At 62.6% G+C, this 22,596-nt stretch overlaps 2 protein-coding genes and 1 long non-coding RNA gene across 3 annotated transcripts; 1 reads left to right on the forward strand and 2 right to left on the reverse strand.

Moving 5' to 3' along the window:
* The first annotated feature begins 488 nt into the window (after positions 1-488).
* Positions 489-2,195, forward strand: LOC126652241 (uncharacterized). The gene is made up of 3 exons (XR_007631910.1): positions 489-662; positions 1,323-1,409; positions 2,014-2,195. It is a non-coding gene; the product is annotated as an uncharacterized LOC126652241 (long non-coding RNA).
* Positions 2,196-3,915: 1,720 nt separating this feature from the next.
* Positions 3,916-16,456, reverse strand: LOC126652242 (ly6/PLAUR domain-containing protein 3-like). The gene is made up of 7 exons (XM_050338913.1): positions 16,369-16,456; positions 15,797-15,916; positions 14,844-14,972; positions 10,152-10,274; positions 7,185-7,358; positions 5,999-6,136; positions 3,916-4,746 (listed from the first exon to the last, which is right to left on the reverse strand). Exons 1-7 carry the CDS (start codon positions 16,454-16,456, stop codon positions 3,989-3,991), a joined length of 1,530 nt encoding a protein of 509 aa, XP_050194870.1. The 3' UTR covers positions 3,916-3,988.
* Positions 16,457-18,333: 1,877 nt separating this feature from the next.
* On the reverse strand, positions 18,334-21,181 carry LOC126652240 (nascent polypeptide-associated complex subunit alpha, muscle-specific form-like). Its single transcript, XM_050338912.1, has 2 exons — positions 20,115-21,181; positions 18,334-19,802 (listed from the first exon to the last, which is right to left on the reverse strand). The coding sequence occupies exons 1-2, from the start codon at positions 20,998-21,000 to the stop codon at positions 18,334-18,336; spliced, it is 2,355 nt and encodes a 784-aa protein (XP_050194869.1). The 5' UTR covers positions 21,001-21,181.
* Positions 21,182-22,596: the final 1,415 nt, after the last annotated feature.

Raw genomic sequence — 22,596 nt, forward strand, 5'->3', positions numbered from 1 at the left:
ATTTTGGGGTCCCTGACCCCCCATTTTTTCGGGGTACAACCAGACCTGCTCTGTGCCCTGGGAGGGGGGTTGGGGGGGATATTTTGGGGTCCCTGACCCCCATTTTTGGGGTGCAGCCAGACCTGCTCTGTGCCCTGGGAGGGGATATTTTGGGCTCCCTGACCCCCATTTTGGGGTCCCTGACCCCCATTTTTTTGGGGTGCAGCCAGACCTGCTCTGTGCCCTGGGGGAGGGACGTTGGGGGGGATATTTTGGGGGTCCCTGACCCCCAATTTTGGGGTCTCTGACCCCCCTTTTTTTGGGGTGCAGCCGGACCTGCTCTGTGCCCTGGGGGGGGGTATTTTGGGGTCCCTCATCCCCATTTTGGGGTTCCTGACCCCCCTTTTTTTGGGGTGCAGCCAGACCTGCTCTGTGCCCTGGGAGGGGATATTTTGGGACCCTGACTCAATTTTGGGGTCCCTAACCCCCCTTTTTTGGGGTGCAGCCGGACCTGCTCTGTGCCCTGCGGGCCCGGGGGCACCGTCCCGAGGCGGTCGGGGGGCTGCAGGTCCTGGGGGGGTTCCTGAGGGGGCCCCTCACCAAGATGGGGGGGCGCATCAAGACCTGGAGGCGCCGCTGGTTCCACCTCGACCCCCACAGGAGGGTCCTGGCCTACTATGGGGGTACGGGGGCTAGGGGGTATGGGGGATTGGGGGGTCTGGGAGGGGTTTGGGGGGTCTGGGATGGGTTTGGGGGGATTGGGGGATCTGGGAGGGGTTTGGGGGGGTCTGGAAGGGTTTGGGGGGATCTGGGAGGGTTTGGGAGGGTCTGGGAGGGGTTTGGGGGGTTAGGGGAGTCTGGGAGGGGTTTGGGGGGTTTGGGGGGGTTTGGGGGGTCTGGGGGGGTTTGGGGGATCTGGGAGGGTTGGGGCTGGAAGGGTTTGGGGGGGTCTGGGAGGTTTGGGGGGGTCTGGGAGGGGTTTGGGGGGGTTTGGGGAGTCTGGGAGGGTTTGAGGGGTCTGGGAGGGGTTTGGGGGATTGAGGCTCAATGAGGAGTTTGGGGGGTCTGGGAGGGGTTTGGGGGGTCTGGGGAGTGGGAAGATTTGGGGGGGGTCTGGGAGGGTTTGGGGGAGATTGGGGGGTCTGGAAGGGTTTGGGGGTCTGGGAAGGGTTTGGGGGGCTCTGGGAGGGCTTTGGGGGGACTCTAGGAGGGTTTGGGGGTTTTGGGGGTGAGTGGGAAGATTTGGGGGGTCTGGGAGGGGTTTGGGGGATTTTGGGGTCTCTGTGTGTTTTGGGGTGTCCCCCACCCCATGATCCCCTTCCTCTGTGTCCCCCCGACCCCAGACCAGGCGCAGACGAAGCTCAAGGGGGTGATTTATTTCCAGGCCATCGAGGAGGTTTGAGTAACGACCCGGCAGGGTGGCCGGAAAGGTGCGGAAATTTTGGGGGTGGGGCACCCACGGGACCTTCTGAGGGGCTCTGTGGGGTGGGGGGTCTATTTGGGGTGGGGGTACCTGTAGGACCCACTGAGGGGAGCTCTGTGGGGTGGGGGCACCCATGGGACCCTCTCAAGGAGTTCTGTGGGGTGGGGGTCTGTATGGGGTGGGGAGACCCATGGGACCCTCTCAGGGGTCTCTGTGGGGTGGGGGCACCCATGGGATCCACTGAGGGGTCTCTGTGGGGCTGGGGGGGCCTCTATGGGGTGGGGGGGTCTATTTGGGGTGGGGGCACCCATGGGACCCTTTCAGGGGTTCTGTGGGGTGGGGGGAGTCTCTGTGGGGTGGGGGGTACCTATAGGACCCACTGAGGGTCTCTGTGGGGTGGGGGGATTTCTGTGGGGCTGGGGAGGTCTCTGTGGGGTGGGGGCACCCATGGGACCCTCTCAGGGGTCTCTATGGGGTGGGGGGGTCTATATGGGCTTAGGTCACCCATGGGACCCACCCAGGGGTTCCGCAGGACCCACTGAGGGGTTTATGGGGCTGGGGCCACCTCCCCCCAAAATGTCCCCATTTGTGTCCCCCACACCCACCCCAAGAGCCCCAACCCCCGGCTGACCTTCTGCCTCAAGACCTACGAGCGGCTCTTCTGGCTCGTGGCTCCCTCGGCCGAGGCGCTCCGGATCTGGATGGACGCCGTGCTCACCCTCACCCGCGGCGGGGCGGCCTTCTGAACCTCAAAAAAAACCCAAACAACCCACAGGATCCCCCTCCCCAGAAAATCCCCTCCAAAAAATCCCCTCCATCCCCCCAAAAAAAAAAAAAAAAATCCCACCTTCCCAGCCAAAATCAGCCCCAAAAATCCCCGATGGGGAAGCGCCAAAAACCCCCAGTGGGAGCAAGGGGCGGCCATTTTGTGCCCTCGCGTTTCCCGCCATTTTCTCCCCTCACGTTTCCCGCCATTTTCCCCTCGCATTTCCCACCATTTTCCCCTCAGTTTTCCACCCCTTTTCCCCTCACGTTTCCTACCATTTTCCCCTCGATTTTTCACCGTTTTCGCTTCACATTTCCCTCCATTTTCCCCTCACATTTCCCCCATTTTCCCCTCACATTTCCCGCCATTTTCTCCCCTCACGTTTCCCGCCATTTTCTCCCCTCACATTTCCCGCCATTTTCCCCTCACGTTTCCCGCCATTTTCTCCCCTCGCGTTTCCCACCATTTTCCCACCGTTTTCCCCTCAGTTTTCCCCCCCTTTTCCCCTCACGTTTCCCACCATTTTCCCCTCACATTTCCCATCCTTTTCCCCTCAGTATTCCACCCCTTTTCTCTTCATATTTCAAATCATTTTTCCCCTCGCGTTTCCCACCATTTTCCCCTCAATTTTTCACCCTTCTCCCCTCAGGTTTCCCTCCATTTTTCCCCTCAGGTTTCCCTCCCTTTTCCCCTCAGGTTTCCCGCCATTTTCCCCTCACATTTCCCCCTTTTTTCCTCACGTTTTCTGCCATTTCCCCTCAGTTTTTCACCTCTTTTTCCCCTCACTTTTCCCACCTTTTCCCCTCCCATCCACCTGGGAACCCCAACCCTTACTGGGAGCACTGGGAGCCAACTGGAAACCCCCCCCCCGCCCAGTTCCTGTCCTTGGGATCCCGCCTGGCGTGGGGGACGGGCCGGTGTATTTATTAAAGCTTTCTTTTTGGGAAAAAACTCTTGGTTTTGGTCATTTCAGGGGGGGGGCAGAACCAGAAAAGGAGTTTATATATTTATATTTATATATAAAAATACATGTAATGTATATAACATAACATATGTATGTATGTGTATACATCCTATATTATGCATTTAAATATTTTAATACAGAATAAAAAAGATTTGTATTCTATGTTGGAGATAAAACACATACACTATATATATATAAAACATATATATACTCTATAATATGCATTCTCAACCATGTGTTTAAATTTTCAGTGTATTTTAACACTTATATCACATAAAAACTACATTAGATACATTTGTTATGCGTTTATAAATTAAATTTAATTATTAACAATGTACTTACACAACAAAAACACGTGTTGTAATAGGTATTAAAAATACAGGTAACACGCTTACGTAATGAAGTAAATATATATTTTATATTATATGTGAATGGTGCGTGATTTTATATGTAATTATTCATTTTGTATATACAGTTACACAACTAATACTATATTAAATATATATTTGCTTATATAATGCAAACTACAAATATAATTATATGCCTCATTTAAATTTTATATGTATATATTTACTAATTTTGTGTAACTATATTCTAGTAGTTTCATATTCAGGTATTTTTATGGTTCTTTCATTTATATATATATTTATATGTATTTTTATTTACTTTGTTTATATTACTAGCTACACATAATTACATAAATTCCCACATAATTCTACGCAGAATTATAAATCACATTATTAAAACCCTCCCCCCCCAAATAACGACTCGGAGACCCCCAAATTCCACCACAACCTTTTATTGACCCCCCTCCCCCCCCATATTTGGGGGAGGGGACACACGAGGAGACCCCGCCCTAACGGAGGAGGGGCAAGAGCAGGAAGGGGAGGAGCCAGCCCGGCCCCTCCAGGGGGTGGCCCTGCCCTGACGGGCCTTTGATCCCGTCCTTGCGGCCTTGGCGCCCGCCGGCCATCTTGTCCCCAGCAGCCATCTTGTCCCCGGCAGCCATCTTGTCCCCGCCCCCCACAGCCATCTTCTCCCCGGCGGCCATTTTGCCACCATCGCCAGCGGCCATCTTGTCACCGTCGCCTTCAGCCATCTTGTCCCCGGCGGCCATTTTACCTCTGTCACCCTCAGCCATCTTGCCGCCGGCGGCCATCTTGTCACCGTCGCCTTCAGCCATTTTGCCACCGTCACCGGCGGCCATCTTGCCCCCGGCGGCCATTTTACCACCGCCCCCCTCAGCCATCTTGCCCCCGGCCGCCCTCCTCCCCCCGGCGTCCACCCCGGGCCGACCGGTGGCCTTGCCGGCGTCACCGGTGGCCTCGTCGACCACCCCGTTGCCCCCCTCGGTGGCGGTGGCGGCGACCACCTCGCTCTTGGCGGTGGCGTTGTCGGCCATCTTGGGCGTGGCCGTGGGGGCGTGTCCGTGGGGGAGGAGCTCGAGGCGGGGCAGGTCGGGGTCGAAGAGGGTCCTGTCGGCCAGGTGGCGGTTGCAGAGGTTGCCGGAGCAGCAGGAGCCGCTCAGCGAGGCCGCGTCGTCCCCGCGCCACTCCCGGGAGCAGCTCCCGTCCCGGACGCAGCCGCGCAGCTCCCGCCACATCGTCACGTTACCTGGGGGCGGGGCAGGGGTGAGGGTCAGGAGAGGGCCCCACCAGAGACCCCAGAGACCCCAGAGACCCCATAGTGACCCTCAATGACCCAGACACCCCCAGACACCCCAGGACCCCATAAGACCCCACAGAGACCCCCACAGAATCCCCCAAACACCCCATAAAGACCCCATAGGGACTCCCCAGACACCCCAAAGACCCCACAGAATCCCCCAAAGACCCCATAAAGACCCCCACAGAATCCCCCAAACACCCCATAAAGACCCCATAGGGACTCCCCAGACCCCCATAGACAACCCATAAAGACCCCATAAAACCCCCCCAGACACCCCATAAAGACCCCGTAGAGACTCCCAAAGACCCCATAGAGACCCCCAAAGACCCCATAAAGACCCCATAGGGACCCCCCAGACACCCCATAAAGACCCCACAGACCCCCCAAACACCCCATAGAGACCCCCAAAAACCCCATAAAGACCCCATAGAGAACCCCCAGACACCCCATAAAGCCCCCAGACACCCCATAAAGACCCCCAGACACCCCATAAAGACCCCATAGGGACCCCCCAAAAACCCCATAAAGACCCCATAGGGACCCCCCAGACACCCCATAAAGACCCCATAGGGACCCCCAAAACCCCATAAAGACCCCATAGGGACCCCCCAAAAACCCCATAAAGACCCCATAGGGACCCCCCAGACACCCCAAAGACCCCATAGGGACCCCCCCAGACACCCCATAAAGACCCCACAGAGACCCCCTTCCTGCCCCCCCCGGGGGTCTCACCCATCCTGAGGGTGACGTTGCCATGGAAACAGCCCCTCAGAGACCCCATAGAGACCCCCTAAGGACCCCATAGAGACCCCATAAAGACCCCATAAGGACCCCATAGAGCCCCCCTGCCCCCCCCTGGGGGTCTCACCCATCCTGAGGGTGACGTTGCCATGGAAACAGCCCCTCAGAGACCCCATAAGGACCCCATAGGGACCCCCCAGACACCCCATAAAGACCCCATAGAGACCCCTCCTGCCCCCCCCGGGGGTCTCACCCATCCTGAGGGTGACGTTGCCATGGAAACAGCCCCTCAGAGACCCCATAGAGACCCCATAAGGACCCCATAGAGACCCCCTGCCCCCGGAGTCTCACCCATCCTGAGGGTGACGTTGCCATGGAAACAGCCCTCAGAGACCCCATAAAGCCCCCAGAGACCCCTAAGGACCCCATAGAGACCCCCTGCCCCCGGGGGTCTCACCCATCCTGAGGGTGACGTTGCCATGGAAACAGCCCCTCAGGTCGCCGTAGCACTGGACCACCATGGTGGGGGGGCAGGGCCCCTCCTCGGGGCACCCAAAACACTCCAGCCCGTTGGGGGTCCCAGCGCTGCTGTTGGCTGGGGGGGGGAGGGGAGGGGAGGGGGGCGTGGTCAGACAGGCTCCGCCCACCGGCCACGCCCGCTCAGTCCCCCCAGTGCCTCCCAGTGCTTCCCAGTGCACTCCCAGTGTCCCCCAGAGCACTCCCAGTGTCTCTCAGTGTCCCCCAGTGCTTCCCAGTGCACTCCCAGTGTCCCCCAGTGCACTCCCAGTGTCTCCCAGTGCACTCCCAGTGCCTCCCAGTGTCTCCCAGTGTCCCCCAGTGCACTCCCAGTGTGTCCCAATGCACTCCCAGTGTACCCCAGTGTCTCCCAGTGCACTCCCAGTGTCCCCCAGTGCCCCCAAGTGTCTCTCAGTGCACCCCCAGTGCACTCCCAGTGCCTCCCAGTGTCTCCCAGTGTCCCCCAGTGCAGTCCCAGTGCCTCCCACTGCACTCCCAGTGCACTCCCAGTGCCCCCCAATCCCCTCCCAGTCCCTCCCAGTGCCTCCCAATCCCCTCCCAGTCCCTCCAGTGCCTCCCAGTCCCTCCCAGTGCCCCCAATCCTCCCAGTCCCTCCCAGTGCCCCCAATCTCCCTCCCAGTGCCCCCCAATCCCCTCCCAGTCCCTCCCAGTGCCCCCAATCCCCTCCCAGTGCCTCCCAATCCCTCCCAGTCCCTCCCAATCCCTCCCAGTGCCCCCAATCCCCTCCCAGTCCCTCCCAGTGCCCCCCAGTGCCCCCAATCCCCTCCCAGTCCCTCCCAGTGCCCTCCCAATCCCCTCCCAGTCCCTCCCAGTGCCCTCCAATCCCCTCCCAGTCCCTCCCAGTGTCCCCCAATCCTCCCACTCCCAGTGCCCCCCAATCCCCTCCCAGTCCCTCCCAGTGCCCCCAATCCCCTCCCAGTCCCTCCCAGTGCCCCCAATCCCCTCCCAGTGCCCTCCCAGTGCCCCCAATCCCTCCCAGTCCCTCCCAGTCCCTCCCAAGTGCCCTCCCAGTGCCTCCCAATCCCTCCCAGTTTATCCCAATCCCCTCCCAGTCCCTCCCAGTGCCCTCCCAGTCCCTCCCAGTGCCCCCCCAGCGCCCCCCGTACCGGGCAGGGGCAGCGCCCCCTGCTGGCCGAGGGGCAGGTGGTGGTTGCAGGCCCCTCCCCCGCAGTGACGGCGCCGCTCGAACACCACGAGCCCCAAAAGCTCCAGGGCCCGGGCGAGGGCCCCGGGCTGGCCCCGCCCACAGCCACGCCCACCCAGAGCAAACCGCCCATGACCTGCGGGGGGAGAGACCCCAGACCCATTAAAAACTCCCCAGACCCATTAAAAACCCCATAGAAACCCTATAGAGACCCCAGACCCATTAAAACCCCATAGAGACCCCACAGAGACCCCCGGGCTGGCCCCGCCCACAGCCACGCCCACCCAGCGCAAACCGGCCGTGACCTGCGGGGGGAGAGACCCCAGACCCATAAAAACCCATAGAGAGACCCCAGACCCATAAAAACCCATAGAGAGACCCCAGACCCATAAAAACCCATAAAAACCCCATAGAGACCCCAGACCCATAAACACCCCATAGAGAGACCCCAGACCCATAAAACACCCCATAGAGACCCCAGACCCATAAAAACCCATAGAAACCCTATAGAGAGACCCCAGACCCATAAAACACCCTCAGAAACCCCAAAAACCCCATAGAGACCCCATAGAGACCCCACAGAGACCCCGGGCTGGCCCCGCCCACAGCCACGCCCACCCAGCGCAAACCGGCCGTGACCTGCGGGGGAGAGACCCCAGACCCATTAAAAACCCCATAGAGAGACCCCAGACCCATAAACACCCCATAGAGATCCCAAAAACCCCATAAAAACCCCATAGAGAGACCCCAGACCCATAAAAACCCATAGAAACCCTATAGAGAGACCCCAGACCCATAAAAGCCCCATAGAGAGACCCCAGACCCATTAAAACACCCCCATAGAGACCCCAGACCCATAAAAACCCATAGAAACCCTATAGAGAGACCCCAGACCCATAAAACATCCTCAGAAACCCCAAAAACCCCATAGAGATCCCAAAAACCCCATAGAGACCCCACAGAGACCCCCGGGCTGGCCCCGCCCACAGCCACACCCACCAGCGCAAACCGGCCGTGACCTGCGGGGGGGAGACCCCAGACCCATAAATAACCCCATAGAAACCCTATAGAGAGACCCCAGACCCATAAAAACCCCATAGAGAGACCCCAGACCCATAAAACCCCATAGAGAGACCCCAGACCCATAAAACACCCCATAGAGAGACCCCAGACCCATAAAACACCCCATAGAGAGACCCCAGACCCATAAACACCCCATAGAGACCCCAGACCCATAAACACCCCATAGAGAGACCCCAGACCCATAAAACCCCATAGAGAGACCCCAGACCCCATAGAGACCCCAAAAACTCCATAGAAACCCCAAAACCCCATAGAGACCCCAAAAACCCCATAGAGACCCCAGACCCATAAAAACCCATAGAAACCCTATAGAGAGACCCCAGACCCACAAAAAACCCAGAGGGACCCCAAAAAGCCCAGAGAGACGCCATAAACACCCCATAGAGACCCCAGACCCGTAAAAACCCCATAGAGACCCTATAGAGACCCCACAGAGACCTCATAGAGACCCCCCCAGCCCCAAAGAGACCCCACAGGGACGCCCCAGAGGCCCCCCAGCCCCAAAGAGACCCCATAGAGACCCCCAGGACCCCCAGAGACCCCCCAGCCCCCAGGACCCCAGAGACCCCAGGACCCCATAGAGACCCCATAGAGACCCCCAGGACCCCATAGAGACCCCATAGAGACCCCCAGCCCCAGAGGGACCCCATAGACCCCCCAGGACCCATAGAGACCCCATAGAGACCCCATAGACCCTCCCAGACCCCACAGAGACCCCATAGACCCCTGAGACCCCATAGGGACCCCCAGAACCCCCCACCCCCACAGAGACCCCACAGAGACCCCGGTCCCAGCCCCCACAGGGACCCCCTGAGGGCCCCCAGCCCCACAGAGACCCCACAGGGACCCCCCAGCCCCACAGGAGAGCCCCCAGGACCCCATAGAGACCCCTGAGCCCCAAAGAGACCCCCAGAGACCCCCAGGACCCCATAGAGACCCCACAGGGACCCCATAGAGACCCTCCAGGACCCCCAGAGACTCCATAGACCCCCCCAGGACCCCATAGAGACCCCATAGAGATCCCCCAGCCCCAAAGAGACCCCACAGGGACCCCATAGAGACCCCATAGAGATCCCCGACCCCATAGACACCCCATAGAGACCCCCAGGACCCCATAGAGACCCCCAGGACCCCATAAAGACCCCATAGAGCCCCCAGCCCCACAGAGACCCCATAGACCCCCAGGACCCACAGAGACCCCATAGAGACCCCCAGGACCCCATAGAGACCCCGTCCAGCCCCACAGAGACCCCATAGAGACCCACAGGGACCCCCTGAGCTCCATAGGGACCCCCTAGGACCCCATAGAGACCCCCAGCCCCATAGGAGCCCACAGGGACCCCCAGCCCCATAGGAGCCCCACAGGGACCCCCAGGACCCCATAGAGACCCCACAGGGACCCCAGGCCCCCAGCCCCACAGGGACCCCATAGACCTCCCCAGGACCCCCAGAGACCCCATAGAGCCCCCAGCCCCACAGAGACCCCATAGACACCCCCATCCAGGCCCCCATGAGCCCCCAGCCCCACAGGAACCCCATAGAGACCCCCTCAGGACCCCATAGAGACCCCATAGAGAACCCCCAGCCCCAAAGAGACCCCATAGACCCCCGGACCCCATAGAGACCCCATAGAGACCCCCAGGACCCCATAGAGACCCCATAGACCCCCCCAGGACCCCATAGAGACCCCATAGAGACCCCCCAGCCCCATAGACACCCCATAGAGCCCCCTCAGGACCCCATAGAGACCCCCTGAGCCCCCAGCCCCATAGGGACCCCATAGAGACCCCATAGACCCCCCCAGGACCCCATAAAGACCCCATAAAGACCCCCCCAGCCCCCTCACTCCACGTGACGGCCGCCAGGGCCTCGGCGCAGACGTCGCTGTCAGGGGGGCAGGTGACGTTGGTGGCCTCGGGACAGCGACCGTCCTGGGACCCACAGCTCAGGCACTGCAGCCCCATAGAACCTGGGACCCACAAAAAAACCCCATAGATTGGTTACTGCCCCACAGAGAAACCCCACAGATCAGTCACTGCCGTCCTGGGACCCACAGCTCAGGCACTGCAGCCCCACAGAGTCTGTGGGGCAGAGAAAAACCCATAGATCAGTGATTGCCCCACAGAGAAACCCCATAAATCATTCACTGCCGTCCTGGGACCCACAGCTCAGGCACTGCAGCCCCATAGAACCTGAGACCCACAGAAAAACCCCATAGATCAGTGATTGCCCCACAGAAAAACCCCATAAATCAGTCACTGCTGTCCTGGGACCCACAGCTCAGGCACTGCAGCCCCACAGAGTCTGTGGGGCACAAAAAAACCCCATAAATCAGTCACTGCCCCACAGGAAAACCCCATAAATCAGTCACTGCCGTCCTGGGACCCACAGCTCAGGCACTGCAGCCCCACAGAGTCTGTGGGGCAGAGACAGACCCCCAGATCAGTCCCTGTCCCACATCTCAGTCCCTGCCCCACAGATCAGTCTCTGCCCCATAGATCAGCCCCATAGACCAGTCCCTCCCCTACAGATTGACCCCACATCTCAATCCCTGCCCCCCAGATCCATCCCTGCCCCACAGATCAGTCCCTGCCCCACATCTCAGTCCCTGCCCCACAGAAAAACCCCCCCGAACAGTTCCTGCCCCCCAGATCAATCCCTGCCGTCCTGGGACCCACAGCTCAGGCACTGCAGCCCCACAGACCCTGCCCCATAGAGAGAGACCCCACAGATCAGTGACTGCCCCATAGAAAAACCCCATAGATCAGTCCCTGCCCTACAGATTGGCCCCACATCTCAATCCCTGCCCCACACCTCAGTCCCTGCCCCATAGATTGGCCCCACATCTCAATCCCTGCCCCCCATCTCAGTCCCTGCCCCACACCTCAATCCCTGCCCCCCAGATCAGTCCCTGCCCATAGATCAGCCCCACATCTCAGTCCCTGCCCCCATCTCATTCCCACCCCCTGTGGGTCCCTCCCCCCACGTCACCGGCCCCACACGCCGTCCCCCGCCCCACGTCCCGGGCCGTGGGGGCAGCGCCTTCCCCGCGGGGCCCCGACGTGTCCTGGCCTGTCCTGGCCCAACCCAGGGCCCCTAAAACTCCCCAACTCCCCCTGCCCCACAGATCTGAGTCCCACCCCCTGCCCCACAGATCTGATCCCACCCCCTGCCCCACAGATCTGACCCCCAAAACCCCCTGCCCCACAGATCTGGGCCTGACACCCCCTGCCCCACAGATCTGATCCCACCCCTTGCCCCACAGATCTGACCCTGCAAAAACCCCCTGCCCCACAGATCTGATCCCTAAAACCCCCTGCCCCATAGATCTGACCCCACCCCCTGCCCCAGAGATCTAAGCCCTGACACCCCCCTGCCCCCAAATCTGACCTTTGACAACCCCCTGCCCCACAGAACTGACCCCCAAAAACCCCCTGCCCCACAGATCTGACCCCAAACCTCCCCTGCCCCACAGATCTGATCCCACACCCCCTGCCTCACAGGTCTGACCCCTAAAACCCCCTGCCCCACAGATCTGACCCCTGACACCCCCTGCCCCACAGAACTGACCCCCAAAAACCCCCTGCCCCACAGATCTGGGCCCTGACACCCCCTGCCCCACAGATCTGACCCTACAACCCCCTGCCCCACAGATTTGATCCCACCCCCTGCCCCACAGATCTGACCCCAAAACCCCCATGCCCCACAGATTTGGGCCCTGACACCCCCTTGCTCCACAGCCCTGTCCCACAGCCCCTGACACCCCTCCAGCCCCACAGTGGCCCCCAAATCTCCACACCCCACTCAGTGCTCCCTGTACCCCCTCACCCCACACCCCCAAGTGCCCCAGTGCCCCCCGTACCCGTTGGCAGCAGCAGCAGCAGCGGCAGCAGCGGCAGCAGCCGGGCCCCCCCCATGGCCCTGCCCCACACGTCGGCCCGGCCCGGGGGCCCGTGGGGCAGAACCGCCCCATTTATGGCGGCGGGGACCGGGTGGGGCCTGGGTGGGGTCAGGGTGGGGGGCCCTCGGGGCTCCCCGCCCCACAGCTCGGCCCTCTGGGATCCCCCCGCCCCACGGAGCGGTGGGAGAGGACTCCCTGCCCTATAGGGTGGTGTTACAAACTCCCTGCCCCATAGGGTGGTTTTACAGAGCTCCCTGCCCCATAGGGTGGTCTTCCAACCTCCCTGCCCCATAGGGTGCCCTATAGCATTCCCTGCCCCATAGGATGATCTTACAGAGCTCCTGCCCCATAGGGTGCCCCTATAGGATTCCCTGCCCCATAGAATGCCCTATAGGATTCCCTGTCCCATAGAGGGGTCTTACAGAGCTCCCTGCCCCATAGGGTGGCCCTATAGGATTCCCTGCCCCATAGGGTGGTCCTACAGAGCTCCCTGCCCCATAGGATGGCCCTACAGAGCTCCCTGCCCCATAGGATGGCCCTATAGGGTTCTCTGCCCCATAGGGTGGTCTTACAGAGTTCCCTGCCCCATAGAGTGCCCTATAGGATTCCCTGCCCCATAGAATGCCCTATAGGATTCCCTGCCCCATAGGGTGGTCTTACAGAGCTCCCTGCCCCATAGGATGGCCCTATAGGATTCCCTGCCCCATAGGGTGCCCCTATAGGATTCCCTGCCCCATAGCTCAGCTCTATAGGGTTCCACAGCCTCCCTGCCCCATAGGGTGGCCCTACAGAGCTCCCTGCCCCATAGCATGGTCCTATAGGGTTCCATGACCTCCCCTGCCCCATAGCACGGCCCCACAGCCTCCCTGCCCCATTGTGTGGCCCTACAGAGCTCCATGACCTCCCCTGCCCCATAGCACGGCCCCACAGCCTCCCTGCCCCATAGCACGGCCCTACAGGCTCACTGACCTCCTGCCCATAGCTGGCCCCACAGCCTCCCTGCCCCATTGTGTGGCCCTACAGAGCTCCATGACCTCCCTGCCCCATAGCACGGCCCTCCAGCTTCCCAGCCCCATAGCACGGCCCTACAGGGCTCCATGACCTCCCCTGCCCCATAGCAATGGCCCTACAGCTTCCCAGCCCCCAGCGTGGCCCCACAGCGCTCGTGGGCTCCGTGGCCTCCAGCTCTGCCCCATAGCATGGCATCCACAGCGCTGCCCCCAGAACATCAGCCCCAGCCCTGCCCCCAGCCCTGCCATCCCCCCTCCCCCATCCCAGCCCGGCCCAAACTCCTGAGTCACCCCCAGAGTGACTCAACAGCCCCCACCCCCATAACAAAGGGGGGTGGGAGTTCTGGGGGGCCCACCCTGCCCCACGGGAGGGTCCCCCGGGGCAGAGGGTGGGGCAGAGGTGTGGCCCTCCCAAATAAGTGGGCAGGGTCCCCCTAGCCGCCCTAGAGGAGGAGGGAAGGAGGAGGGGAGGGGAAGGAGGGGTGGGGGAGAGGCAGGAGGGAGGGGCCGGCGCTGCCCGCAGGGTCCCCGGGAGGCGATTGCAGAGCCCCCCGAGGCAGCAGAGGAGGATCCCCACAGCCCCTCCCCCAACCCCACGGGGTCTCGCACCACGAGGGGTCGCACAGCCCCGGACCAGCCACGGCTCCCCGAGGGGGCCTGGGTGGGAGGGAGAGAATTGGGGAGGGGTCAGGGACCCCAGACCCACTGAGACCCCCAGAGACCCCTCAGGCCCCATAGGGACCCCAGACCCAAGAGACCCCTAGAGAGAACCCCCAACCCCATGAAGACCCCCTCCACCCCATGGGACCCCCAGACCCACTGAGACCCCCAGAGATCCCTCAGACCCCCACCCCATAGAGATCCCCAGACCCCCATAGGGACCCCCACCCCATGGAGACCCCACAGACCCCCAAATCCCCCAAATCCCCCAAATTTCCCCCAAATTTCCCCCAAAAATTCCCCCAATTCCCCCAACCTCCCAAATCCCCTCAAGCTCCCCAATAACCCCCAAATCCCTCCAAATCTCCCCCAAACAACCCCCAAATCCCCCAAACCCCCATAACCCCTCCCAAATCTCCCCAAATCCCCCCAAATCCCTCCAAACGCCCCTCCAAATCCTCCCCAAGCCCCCCAACCCCCTCAAATCCCCCCAAATCCCCCCCAAAATCCCCACCAATCCCCCCAAATCCCCCTAAATCCCCTCAAACCCCCAAATCCCCTCAAACCCTCTCAAATCCCCCTCAACCCCCCAAATCCCCCAAATCCCCCCTTAAACTCCCCAAATCCCCCAATCCCCTCAACCCCCAAATCCCCCCAAACCCCCCAAACCCCCATCAAATCCCCCAAATCCCCCCAAATCCCCTCAAATCCCCCAAACTCCCCAAAACCCCCAAATCCCCCAAACCCCCAACTCCCCCAAACCCCCCTAAATCCCCCAAATCCCCCCAAACCCCCAAATCTCCCCAATCCCCCAAATCCTCCCCAAATCCCCCAAACCCCCAAATCCCCTCAAATCCCCCTCAAATCCCCCAAACCCCCAAATCCCCTCAAACCCCCAAATCCCCCTAAACCCCCCTCAAAGCCCCCCAATCCCCCCAAACCCCCCAGAGCCCCCAGCCCCCCCCACCGTAGGTCCTGGCGGTGGCACAGCGGGTCCGGCCCCCCCCACACGGCACCACTCGGGGGTCGCAGCCCTGGGGGGCGTCGGGGCCGTCACAGCCCCAGCAGAGCAGCCCCGAGGGGGGAGGGTCCTCCTCTGCACCAGTACAGACCAGTACAGACCAGTATGAATCACCCCAAACCAGTATAAACCAGTAAAATCCACCATAAACCAGTATAAACCACTGTAAACCAGTATAAACCAGTAGGAACCAGGGCCCAAAATGTGCCAAGCGGACCCCCAGTTCCCCCCCAGGGACCTCCCAGTACATCCCAGTTGTCCCCCAGTACGTCCCAGTTGTCCCCCAGTACATCCCAGTTGTCCCCCAGTACATCCCAGTTGTCTCCCAGTATGTCCCAGTAAAGGTTGGCTGCTCGCCTGGAGTGCTCCCAGTTCATCCCAGTGACCTCCCAGTCCATCCCAGTGCCTTCCCAGTCCACCCCAGTGACCTCCCAGTCCATCCCAGTGCCCTCCCAATATATGCCAGTGCCTTCCAATCAATCCCAGTGCCCTCCCAGTCCATCCCAGTGCCCTCCCAGTGTCCCCCCAGTGTATCCCAGTTGTCTCCCAGTATATCCCAGCCCACCCAATCCCTTCTCAGTCCCTCCCAGTCCCTCCCAGTCTCTCCCAGTGCCCCCCAGTCCCCTCTAAACCCTCTTTAACTCCCTCCCAATCCCTCCCAGCCCAAACCAGTTCATCCCAATCCCCTCCCAGTCCCTCCCAGTCCCCCCCAGTGCCCTCCCAGTGCCCACCAGGCTGGCAGAGGTCCCCCTGGCAGCCCCCAATCCCCTCCCAGTCCCCTCCCAGTCCCTCCCAGTGCCCACCAGGCTGGCACAGGTCCCCCTGGCAGCCCCCAATCCCCTCCCAGTCCCTCCCAGTCCTCCCAGTCCCTCCCAGTCCCCCAGTGCCCCAGTGCCCACCAGGCTGGCAGAGGTCCCCCTGGCAGCACCTCAGGGCGACCCTTCGGCCTCTCCCGGAGTCGAAGGCGACGAGACCCGGCAGGGCCCGGCGGAGCCGCAGCCCAGAGCCGCCCCTCCCCACTGCGGGGTCAGGGGTCACCAGGGTCACGAGGGGTCATGGGGTCAGGGGGTCAGAGGTCACCTCCCTCCCCACACGACCCCTCCCCTTCAAATTAGGGAGAGGAGGAAGCCCCTCCCCACTCAGGACCCCTCCCCACTCAGGACCCTCCCCTCCCACCACCACCACGAGACCCCTCCCCCGTGACCTCTGACCCCCCGTGACCCCTGACCCCTCCACGTGACCCCCGTCCCCCGTGCCCCCGACCTCTGGGACCACCTCTGGCCCACCCCCACCCAAGACCCCCGCTCCCTCCTCTCATTTGACCACGCCCCCATTTCTGGCCCTGCCCTTCCCCCCTTGGCCTCGCCTCCCCTCCCCCACCCTTGACCTCATCCCCCTTCCCCCCACTCAGAACCCCTTTTCCCCACCCAGGACCCTCCTCCTCCCCCTCCATTTTTAGCCCCTCCCCCACCCTGCCCGGGCGCGCGGATGGTGACGTCGAGGCAGGAGTCGCTTGGGCGGGGGCAGCGCAGCACTTCCGGCGCAGCTTCTGACGTCATTTCCGCTTCTTCTTGTCCCACTTCCGGTCTCACTTCCGGTAGGGTTTTCTTTGCTCTTTCCGACCTCACTTCCGGCGCCGCCTCCTCCGTCACTTCCGGCGCCGTCTTCTCCGTCACTTCCGCTTCCGCCGGAAAATGGCGCCCCCCACAGGAACCATCGGAGCTGTCGCACGTCCGGCACAGCAGGGGGCGCCAACGAGCTTTAAAAAAGGGGGCGTGGCTTAAAATTAGAAGGGCGTGGCTTAAAAATAAAGGGGCGTGGCCTCTTAAAAAAGGGCGTGGCCTCCACAAACCCCCTCCCCCCTTTAATTTTAATCCAAAATGAACTCACGCGAGGCCGAGTGGGGGAGGGGGAGGGAGGGGAGCCCCTCCCCAGCGCTCCTCCCGCAGCGTGACGAGCTCGCCGTGGGAGCGGAAGGTGAGGAGGAGGAGGGGGCGGGGCCGATGACGTCACATCCTCCCTCTTCTCTCGTCAGCACTCGACCACCTTGGGGGGGGAAGGGGGTCAGGGTGACCTTTGACCTCTTCGAGGTCAAAGGTCACCCTGACCTCCCTCCCCCAAATTTTACCTGCGAGGGTCGTGAGGGTCGTGCGGCGACAAACGGAGTGGGGGGAGGGGCAGGGGACGGGGCGGCACCCGGTGACGTCACAGAGGGGGCAGCGCAGGGAGGGGATGCTGGGGGGGGAAGGGGAGGGGAGGAGGGTCATAAAACTCCAACCCCCCCAAAAAATAAAAATAGAAGGGGTTAAAGGGGAGGGTGGGGAGGGGCGATTTGGGGAGGGAGGGGTCAGGGTGGGGAGGGGTCAGGGATGAGGGGGAGGGGTGATTTGGGCGAGGGAGGGGTGGGGGGAGAGGGAAGTGGGGAAGGGTCAGGATGAGGGGGAGGGGTCAAGGTGGGGGAGGGGTCAGGTGGGGAGGGTGGTGGGGAGGGGTCAGGATGAGGGGAGGGGTCAAGGTGGGGAGGGGTCACAGTGGGGAGGGGAGATGGGAGGGGAGATGGGGAGGGGTCAGGAATGGGGGAGGGGGAAGGGTCAGGATGATGGGGGAGGGGTTGAAATGAGGGGTCAAAGTGGGGAGGGGTCAAGATGGGGAGGGGGAGGGGGGGAGGGATGAGGAGAGGAGAGGGTCAAGGTGGGGAGGGTCAAGGTTTGTGGGGAGGGTCAAAGTGGGGAGGGAGATGGGAAGGGTCAGGATGGTGGGGAGGGCTGGGGGTGGGGAGGGGTGGGTGGGGAGGGTACCTGGCATCCAGCAGCCCCCAGAGCAGCACCACCCCACCCCACCCCCACCCCCTGGGGCTCATGGTCCGAATTCCTCCTGGGGGCAGATTTTGGGATTCTCCTTTATAAGGGGGTGGGGGAGGAGCCTGTCTGACGCCCCTCCCCTCCCCCTCCCCACCTCCCCCACAAGTTTCCCTTTTTGGGGAAGGAAACGATGAAACTGGGAAAGAGAGTGGGGGAGGGGCACTTTGGAGAGGGTGGGGAGGGGCAGGAGGTGTCCCCACCGCCCCTCCCCACCTTGAGACCAACACAGAGCCGATCAATCATCAATCCATGGTTTATTGGGGGAGGGGAGGGACCTGCAATAAATATTGGGGTGGGGAGGGGCGCTCAGGGCAGGAGGAGGGGAGGGGCAGCAGCAGGAGCAGGAGGGGAGGGGTGATGAGGGAGGGGGGAGGAGCCAGAGGAGACCCCGGGGCCCCGTGGGGAGGGGCGGCCGTCACCGGGAACACGTTGGGGGCCGCTGGCGGGCTAGGGGAGGGGCGCAGCGGGTGGTGGGGGAGGGGCGGGGGTGACTTCCGGGACCACCCCCGGCCTTGTCACCCCAGGACCTCCGTCCCCTCCCCCAGGGCGATGTCCCCGGGGCCACCATGACGGTGTCACCCCTGGGGGTGGTGGGGAGGGGCGGGCAGGGGTGGTGGCACCTCTGGGGGGTCCCGAAGGGTCCCCAGAGCAGTTGGGGACAGCAGAGCCCCCAGGGAGATGTCCCCTCCAGGGGCCACCATGACGGTGTCACCTCTGGGGTGGGTGGGGTCGGGGGTCACCGGGGTGGGGGTGGGGTCGGGGGTCACCGGGGTGGGGGTGGGGGTGGGGGCAGAGCCCACCAGGACCTCGGGGACACGTCCTGAGGTGGCCCCGGGGCAGTTGGGGACGCCGGGCTGGGCTGTCCCCTCCAGGGCCACCGCCCCAGGGGTGGCCACCAGGACCTTGTCCCCTCCTGGGGACACCGTGACAGGGGACACCGGGGTGGTGGCACCTTCAGAGACCTCATTGAGGTGTCCCAGAGTGTCCCTGGGGTCACTGGTGACACCTGGTTGTTGTGTCCCCTCCAAAGCCAAATCCCCACCAGGGGCCACCAGCATCCTGTCACTTCCTGGGGATGTGGGGACAGGAGCCACCAGGGTGGTGGCACCTTCAGAGACCTCATTGAGGTGTCCCAAAGTGTCCCCAGGATCGCTGGTGACACCTAGTTCTTCTGTCCCCTCTGCGATGACGTCACTGCTGGTGACAACCAGGACCTTGTCCCCTCCTGGGGACACTGTGACAGGGGTCATCAGGGTGGTGGCATCTCCATAGACCTCATTGAGGTGTCCCAGAGTGTCCCCAGGGGCATTGGTGACACCTGGTTGTTGTGTCCCCTCCACACTGACGTCACTGTCAGTGGCCACCAGCACCGTGTCACCTCCTGGGGACGTGGGGACAAGCCCAGCTGGGGTGGTGGCACCTTCAGAGATGTCATTGAGGTGTCCCAAAGTGTCCCCAGGGTCACCGGTGACACCCGGTTGTTCTGTCCCCTCCAAGGCCACGTCCTCAGGGGTGGCCACCAGGACCGTGTCACTTCCTGGGGATGTGGGGACAAGCCCAGCCGGGGTGGTGGCACCTTCAGAGATGTCATTGAGGTGTCCCAGAGTGTCCCTGGGGTCACTGGTGACACCCGGCTGGCCCGTCCCCTCCACGGTGATGTCCCCCTGGGTGACCACCACGAGGTTGTCCCCTCCCTGGGCTGGGGTGACAGAGGTGGTGGCACCTCTGTAGGTCTCAATGACGCGTCCTGCGGTGTCCCCAGAGCAGTTGGTGGCACCGGAGCCGCCCATCCCCTCCACACTGACATCACTGCCAGTGGCCACCAGCACCGTGTCACCTCCTGGGGATGTGGGGACAAGTCCAGCTGGGGTGGTGGCACCTTCAGAGACGTCATTGAGGTGTCCCAAAGTGTCCCCAGGGTCACTGGGGTCACTGGTGACACCTAGTTCTTCTGTCCCCTCTGCGATGACATCACTGCTGGTGGCCACCAGGACCTTGTCCCCTCCTGGGGACACTGTGACAGGGGTCATCAGGGTGGTGGCACCTTCAGAGACCTCATTGAGGTGTCCCAGAGTGTCCCCAGGGTCACCGGTGACACCGGGCTGGGCTGTCCCCTCCAGGGCCACATCCCCACCAGGGGCCACCACCATCCTGTCACTCCCTGGGGATGTGGGGACAGGTCCAGCCAGGGTGGTGGCACTTTCAGAGACCTCATTGAGGTGTCCCAAAGTGTCCCTGGGGTCACCGGTGACACCTGGTTCTTCTGTCCTCTCCGCGACAACATCACTGCTGGTGGCAACCAGGACCGTGTCACCTCCTGAGGACGTGGGGACAGGTCCAGCTGGGGTGGTGGCACCTTCAGAGATGTCATTGAGGTGTCCCAAAGTGTCCCCAGAGCAGTTGGTGGCACCGGAGCCACCCGTCCCCTCCAGGGCCACGTCCTCAGGGGTGGCCACCAGGACCTTGTCACCTGCTGGGGACGTGGGGACAGGTCCAGCCAGGGTGGTGGCATCACCGTAGACCTCGGTGGCACGACCCAAAGTGTCCCTGGGGTCACCGGTGACGCTGGGCTGGTCTGTCCCCTCCAGGGCCACGTCCCCACCAGGGGCCACCACCATCCTGTCACTTCCTGGGGACGTGGGGACAGGAGCCACCAGGGTGGTGGCATCTCCATTGATGTCATTGAGGTGTCCCAAAGTGTCCCTGGGGTCACTGGTGACGCCGGGCTGGGCTGTCCCCTCCACAATGACGTCACTGCTGGTGACAACCAGGACCTTGTCTCCTCCTGGGGACACTGTGACAGGGGCCACCGGGGTGGTGGCATCTCCATTGACCTCATTGAGGTGTCCCTCGGGGTCACTGGGGTCACCGGTGACACCAGGCTGGGCTGTCCCCTCCAGGGCCACGTCCCCACCGGGGGCCACCACCATCGTGTCACCTCCTGGGGACGTGGGGACAGGTCCAGCCGGGGTGGTGGCACCTTCAGAGACGTCATTGAGGTGTCCCTCGGGGTCACTGGGGTCACCGGTGACACCGGGCTTGTTTGTCCCCTCCACACTGATGTCACTGCTGGTGACAACCAGGACCTTGTCCCCTCCTGGGGACACTGTGACAGGGGTCACCGGGGTGGTGGCATCTTCATAGATGTCATTGAGGTGTCCCAAAGTGTCCCCAGGATCGTTGGTGACACCTGGTTGTTGTGTCCCCTCCAAAGCCAAATCCCCACCGGTGGCCACCACCATCGTGTCACCTCCGGGGGATGTGGGGACAGGTCCAGCTGGGGTGGTGGCATCTCCAGAGACCTCATTGAGGTGTCCCAAAGTGTCCCCAGAGCAGTTGGTGGCACCGGAGCCGCCCGTCCCCTCCAGGGCCACGTCCCCTCCTGGGGCTGTCCCCTCTGTGGTGGCACCTCCGGGGGGGCCATCGGTGGCCCTCGAGGTCGCTGTCCCTCCCCCCTGCTGGGGGTCGCAGCCGGGCGGCAGAGGGGAGGGTGGGCGGGGGGAGGGGCGCCGAAGGGACATCCAGGGGGTCGCCCGAGGGGGTGGGGGCGGCCCGGAGGGGTCATGCCAAGGCTGTGGGGGAGGGGAGAAGGGTCAGGGGGTGTCCGGGGACAGCCCCCGGTGTCCCCAAAGCACCCAATGGACCCCCAGCACCCATGGGACCCCTATGCACACCCCTCCCCACAGCACCTAGAGCACCCCAGAACCCCCTGGGCCCCACAGGACCCCAGAGCACCCCAGAGACCCCCCTGGGACCCCACAGGACCCCAGAGCACCCCAGAGACCCCCTGGGACCCCACAGGACCCCAGAGCACCCAGAGACCCCTGGGACCCCACAGGACCCCAGAGCATCCCAGAGCACCCCAGAGCCCCTGGGACCCCACAGGACCCCAGAGCACCCCAGGGTGCCCCACGGCACCCACAGCACCCCTGGAGACCCCACAGAACCCCAGAGCACCCATAAGGCCCCCAGTACCCCAACACCCCCCCACCCCATAGCACCCACAGGACCCCAGAGAGCCCCCAGCACCCGTGGGACCCTCACAGACCCCCCAGCAGCCCAGGGGACCCCACTGCACCCCAGGCTACTCCAGCACCCATGGGACCCCATAGAGCCCCCAGCACCCATAGGACCCCCCCAGCACCCCACAGGACCCCCTCACCCCACAGCACCCCATAGCACCCTGTGGGACCCCAGCACAACCCCTACACCCCATGGCACCCATAGGACCACCCAGCACCCCTAGCGCCCATGGGACCCCACAGCAACCCCATAGCACCCATAGGACCCCCAGCACCTCCATAGCACCCCATGGGACCCCCAGAACACCCCTTTGCCCCCAGCACCCATAGGACCCCCAGAACACCCCACAGCACCCCATAGGATCCCCCAGCACCCCCTAGGACCCCCAGAGCACCCATGGGACCCCTCAGCACCCATGGGACCCCCTCAGCACCCCATAGCACCCATAGGACCCCTAGATCCCCCAGCACCCCATAGCACCCATGGGACCCCCTCAGCACCCATGGCACCCCCGGGACCCCCAGAACCCCCTAGCATCCACAGGACCCACAGCACCCCACAGCACCCATAGGACCCCACAGCATCCCACAGCACCCCTAGGACCCTCAGCACCCATGGGACCCCCAGCACCCCATAGCACCCAGAACTCCCATAGAGACCCCGCACACCCATGGGACCCCACAGCACCCCATAGACACCCATGGGACCCCCACAGCACCCCATAGGACCCCCCCAGCAACCCATAAGACCCCCTAGGACCCCCGGGCACCCCAAGCACCCCATAGCACCCCTAGGACTCTCCCAGCACCCCATAG

Source organism: Myiozetetes cayanensis, unplaced genomic scaffold, assembly GCF_022539395.1.
Source record: "Myiozetetes cayanensis isolate MyiCay16 unplaced genomic scaffold, myiCay2020 scf714, whole genome shotgun sequence".
Lineage (NCBI taxonomy): Eukaryota > Metazoa > Chordata > Aves > Passeriformes > Tyrannidae > Myiozetetes > Myiozetetes cayanensis.

Excerpts from the sequence above, each read along its gene's own strand:
- LOC126652240 (XM_050338912.1), bottom strand. The coding sequence starts at position 21,000 with ATGGTGGTGGCCACCGGTGGGGATTTGGCTTTGGAGGGGACACAACAA. Across the intron at positions 19,803-20,114 it reads CCTCAATGACATCTCTGAAG|GTGCCACCACCCTGATGACC; the intron begins GTGCCACCACCC and ends AGGTCTCTGAAG.
- LOC126652242 (XM_050338913.1), bottom strand. The coding sequence starts at position 16,456 with ATGACGTCAGAAGCTGCGCCGGAAGTGCTGCGCTGCCCCCGCCCAAGC. Across the intron at positions 6,137-7,184 it reads GGGGGCGCTGCCCCTGCCCG|CCAACAGCAGCGCTGGGACC; the intron begins GTACGGGGGGCG and ends TCCCCCCCCCAG. Across the intron at positions 4,747-5,998 it reads CAACGTCACCCTCAGGATGG|GTAACGTGACGATGTGGCGG; the intron begins GTGAGACCCCCG and ends CCCCGCCCCCAG.